At 37.5% G+C, this 4188-nt stretch overlaps 1 protein-coding gene across 2 annotated transcripts; it reads left to right on the top strand.

The window, feature by feature from the left end:
* On the top strand, positions 282-4188 carry LOC107618918 (galacturonosyltransferase 8-like). Of its 2 annotated transcripts, XM_016321098.2 has the most exons (4): positions 282-650; positions 1449-1689; positions 2191-3435; positions 3679-4188. In XM_016321098.2, exons 2-4 carry the CDS (start codon positions 1540-1542, stop codon positions 3952-3954), a joined length of 1671 nt encoding a protein of 556 aa, XP_016176584.1. In that variant the 5' UTR covers positions 282-650; positions 1449-1539; the 3' UTR covers positions 3955-4188. The 2 variants fall into 2 exon arrangements, with proteins under 2 accessions (XP_016176584.1, XP_020966388.1); XM_021110729.1 differs by lacking the exon at positions 1449-1689 and having other exon boundaries at positions 331-650.

Genomic DNA, 4188 nt, shown 5'->3' with positions numbered 1-4188 from the left:
GTTATTTTAATATAAAAATAAAATAAAAATATTTATGATAAAATAAAATTAATAAAATACTTATTATTTATGTTCCATATTATTTTAGAATAGTTAAATATTTTTAAAATATCAGTAAAAATAATATATTAGATTAGGTTAGAAAACGCCAGGATTCAAGCTGTGTAATTTTTTCTTTTGTGCTGAGACCCGTTAATTCATAAAAAAAAAAAAAATGACAGTTGTTATTTAAAAAAAAATCCACACAATAGGTAATTTTTGGTTAAAAATTAAAAAAGCCCAACAATTATATTTTTTTGGACCAGAGCGTAGTTTACTCCCACAGTCTCACTGCCCCAAATCTCTACTGCTCTTCTCCCACTCGCACACACGTTTCCGGGCTTCCGGCCTCTATCTCTCAAACACCCCAACGGCGGTCACTTCTATCTCCGGCGTCAGTCCCCTCTCTTTGCTGCTGTTATTTGTTCTCTCTCACCGTCGCTGCCACCTCTGAACTCGTCGCCGATCTGCTCTCTTCTGCTCTTCTGTGCCTCTCTCCGCCATTGCTCCGTTTTTGCTTCAAATCTGCTCTCGCCGCCGCTGCTCTGCTCTCTGCTCTCTGCTCTCTGCTCCCCCAGTCCCGTTGCTGCCTCTGAACTCTCCCGCCTTCGGTCAGTTCTCTCCACTGATCTGCTCTCGTCTAGTTTCTGTGCCTCTCTCAAGATCTTGTTTTCTAATTAATTGATTATTGATGACTTGATGTGTTAAAATATATGAATTCAATTTTTTAAATTTCTTTGTTCATCGATCTATTTTATTAGATTAGCTTTGATATTGCCTCTTTATGAGATGTAAATTCAATGTGTGATTAAATTCAGTAGGGGCTCTTTAATCTCTGGGCTCTGTTATGCTCAAATGGAGCATTAATTTGCTTGTGTGTTAAACCTTATTACTTTATGAAAGAATGAAGTAATTAATATTCTGGAGCCTTAATCTGCTTCTGTTTGCCTGTCATTTGAGTATAGTTAAAGACAAACGGAAGGCAGAAGGCCTTAATTTTTTGTTGCTTTCACATAAATTAGACAATCCTTTATGTTGTTTTGTATGAATTTGCCAGTGGCTGAGGTATGTAGTAATTATTTTCCTTGATGCCTTTGTAATTTGAGATATTTTTTATGCATGATGATTATATTAAGATGATGTTCTTGTCCGTTTTTGGGGCTTCAAGAGCTATACATTTTTGTTAATTAATTACTCTGCGTACTATAACTTATACTAAATACAGAAAATCTTTGATTATGTTGCATATTTTTGTCCAATTTAACATTGCATTCGATCTTTTCGTAGAAATACTTGTGTGAAAGTAATTTAAACATATATGTTAATGAAAAATTTATATTTTCCTAATCAAAGCTGCTATTCTCGGGCTTCAGAGCTATCAAAATCAAAGATTGCATTTTTCTTTGCAGAAGCCGGTCCATTCTTAACTGCAGCAGGGAGCATCCTTAGAGTCTTAGCCTCTGCTATTTCCCTTGCAAGCGTTGATGCTGATTCCAAACAATGGCAAACTCACAAACCAAAGGGAACCGGAGCTTCAGTTTCTCTTTTAGAGTCTTAGCCTCTGCTATTTCCATTGCTCTCTGCATTTTTTTCACTTTCTCATTTCTCTTCACCACTCACCACTACCACCAACGCCACAACAACAACATCGTGAGCTTCATTTATTTTAACACCCAAACTTTACTTTCTCTCCTTTTTAGTCTTTATTTTCCTGGTAATTTTCCCGAGAAACAAATGGATTTTTCCCCCCAAGTGACCAGGGTACTTCTTTAGTGTGATTATGTTTCTTTTGGTTCACGTAATTCAACCGAAAGTTTATCAGAGTTCAAGTGGGAGGAACAATTTGTTTCTATTTGTACTCCGTATCAATTGGTTTGCTAATTTCTGTAGAAACAAAAAGAAACTTTGAGTGAAGATGTTACTAAAAGGGGGTGTTTTTTTTATTTTATTTTCATCTTTCTTTTAACTTTTGGGAGGTGAAAGTGACTTGAGAAGTATAGAACCAGATTCATTTGTTGTTTGGATATTTTCCATGAAACAGATCGAATGCCACTAGAAAGTTTTTTTTTTTTTCAAAATCTTTTGGTTTCTAAGTTGTCTATTAATGAAAAGAGATCTTTTGATTAATCTAGTGTTTGGATTCTGAACTAGGGTTCTGATGGTGTTGCACGTGGATTTGGATCTGTATCGAGATCCATTCTGGCCTTGAAAACAGATCCATTGAAGCCTCGGTTGGACCACATCAAGAAGCAAGCCGAGGATCACCGCATACTTGCATTGATGTATGCATCCTATGCAAAGAAATTCAAGCTTGAGAGCTCCAAGGTTGTTAGAGTTTTTGCCGAACTCTCAAGGGACTTCTTGTATCTAATGAACAAACCTCAGTACACTGCCCTCTTCGGCTCTGATGGGGTAATCGATGAAGCAGTGCTTCGCCAATTGGAAAAGGAAGTAAAGGAGCGGATTAAGACAGCTCGCCAAGTAATTGGTGAAGCCAAAGAATCATTTGATAATCAGCTAAAGATTCAGAAGTTGAAGGACACAATTTTCGCTGTAAATGAGCAGTTGACCAAGGCAAAGAAGCAAGGAGCTTTCTCCAGCTTGATTGCAGCTAAGTCAATCCCGAAGAGCTTGCACTGTATCTCAATGAGGTTGATGGAGGAGAGGATTGCACATCCAGAGAAGTATTCTGATGAGGGGAAGCCTACTGCTCCAGAACTCGAAGATCCTAAACTTTATCACTATGCCATATTCTCGGACAACGTCGTTGCAGCATCTGTTGTGGTCAATTCAGCCACAAAGAATGCAAAGGAACCGTGGAAACATGTGTTTCATGTTGTGACTGATAAGATGAATCTTGGAGCGATGCAAGTGATGTTTAAGTTGAAGGATTATAATGGGGCACATATTGAGGTTAAGGCAGTTGAAGACTACACGTTCCTGAATTCATCGTACTTGCCAGTGCTTCGACAGCTGGAATCTGCTAACCTGCAGAAATTTTACTTTGAAAACAAGCTTGAGAACGCCACAAAGGACACTACAAATATGAAGTTCAGGAATCCAAAGTATTTGTCGATACTAAACCACCTGAGATTTTACTTGCCTGAGATGTATCCAAAGCTCCACAGGATTCTGTTTTTGGATGATGACATAGTGGTTCAGAAGGACCTTACTGGGTTATGGAAGATTGATATGGATGGCAAGGTGAATGGAGCTGTAGAAACATGTTTCGGATCATTCCATAGATATGCACAGTACATGAATTTCTCACACCCCTTGATTAAAGCAAAATTAAACCCTAAGGCTTGCGCATGGGCGTATGGAATGAATTTCTTTGATTTGGATGCTTGGAGAAGGGAAAAGTGCACGGAAGAGTACCATTATTGGCAGAATCTGGTAAGACTATGAGAGATTTATTAATTTGATTATGCCATAACGGTGTTAATAAATTGCATTCTTAAATCTCAAATGTAACTCACTATATGATCCCATGTGTAGATTGCTATTTAATGTGCCAGAGGCTGCATCTTCAGAAGCTAGGATATATTAATATTTTGTTTGCAATCTTTCTGCATTAGAATCATGCCTCACAACTATTGTTTACCATATTTAAGTTGGTTTATGCTGATGCTGTTGCAGAATGAGAACAGGACATTATGGAAACTAGGGACATTACCTCCAGGTCTTATCACATTCTACTCAACCACAAAGCCACTAGAGAAATCATGGCATGTTCTTGGGCTTGGTTATAACCCAAGCATCAGCATGGAAGAGATCAACAATGCGGCAGTGGTCCACTTCAATGCTAACATGAAACCATGGCTTGGCATTGCTATGAATCAGTTTAAGCCACTTTGGACAAAGTTTGTTGACTATGAGTTAGAGTTTGTTCAATCCTGCAATTTTGGTCTCTAAAATTTGTTATGATGGCTCCTTCCACAAAATTCTTAATCTGCTAATTATTTATTATGAATTATAAATGATTATTGTATCTTGCAGTTGGCCATGAAATGGTTTTCTTTAAGTGGGAAACATGACACTGGTCTCCTTGTAGTCATCAATCTTTGGTATAATGTGAAAAATGTTATATCCATGTATTAGTGGAGTTGAGTAAATCATCTTCAATCCTCTAAGGATGGCTTTGGGATT

The sequence above is a fragment of the Arachis ipaensis genome, chromosome B09, assembly GCF_000816755.2.
Source record: "Arachis ipaensis cultivar K30076 chromosome B09, Araip1.1, whole genome shotgun sequence".
NCBI lineage: Eukaryota > Viridiplantae > Streptophyta > Magnoliopsida > Fabales > Fabaceae > Arachis > Arachis ipaensis.
The sequence above is the reverse complement of the archived record's forward strand: the minus strand, read 5'-3'. Positions and strand labels throughout refer to the sequence as shown.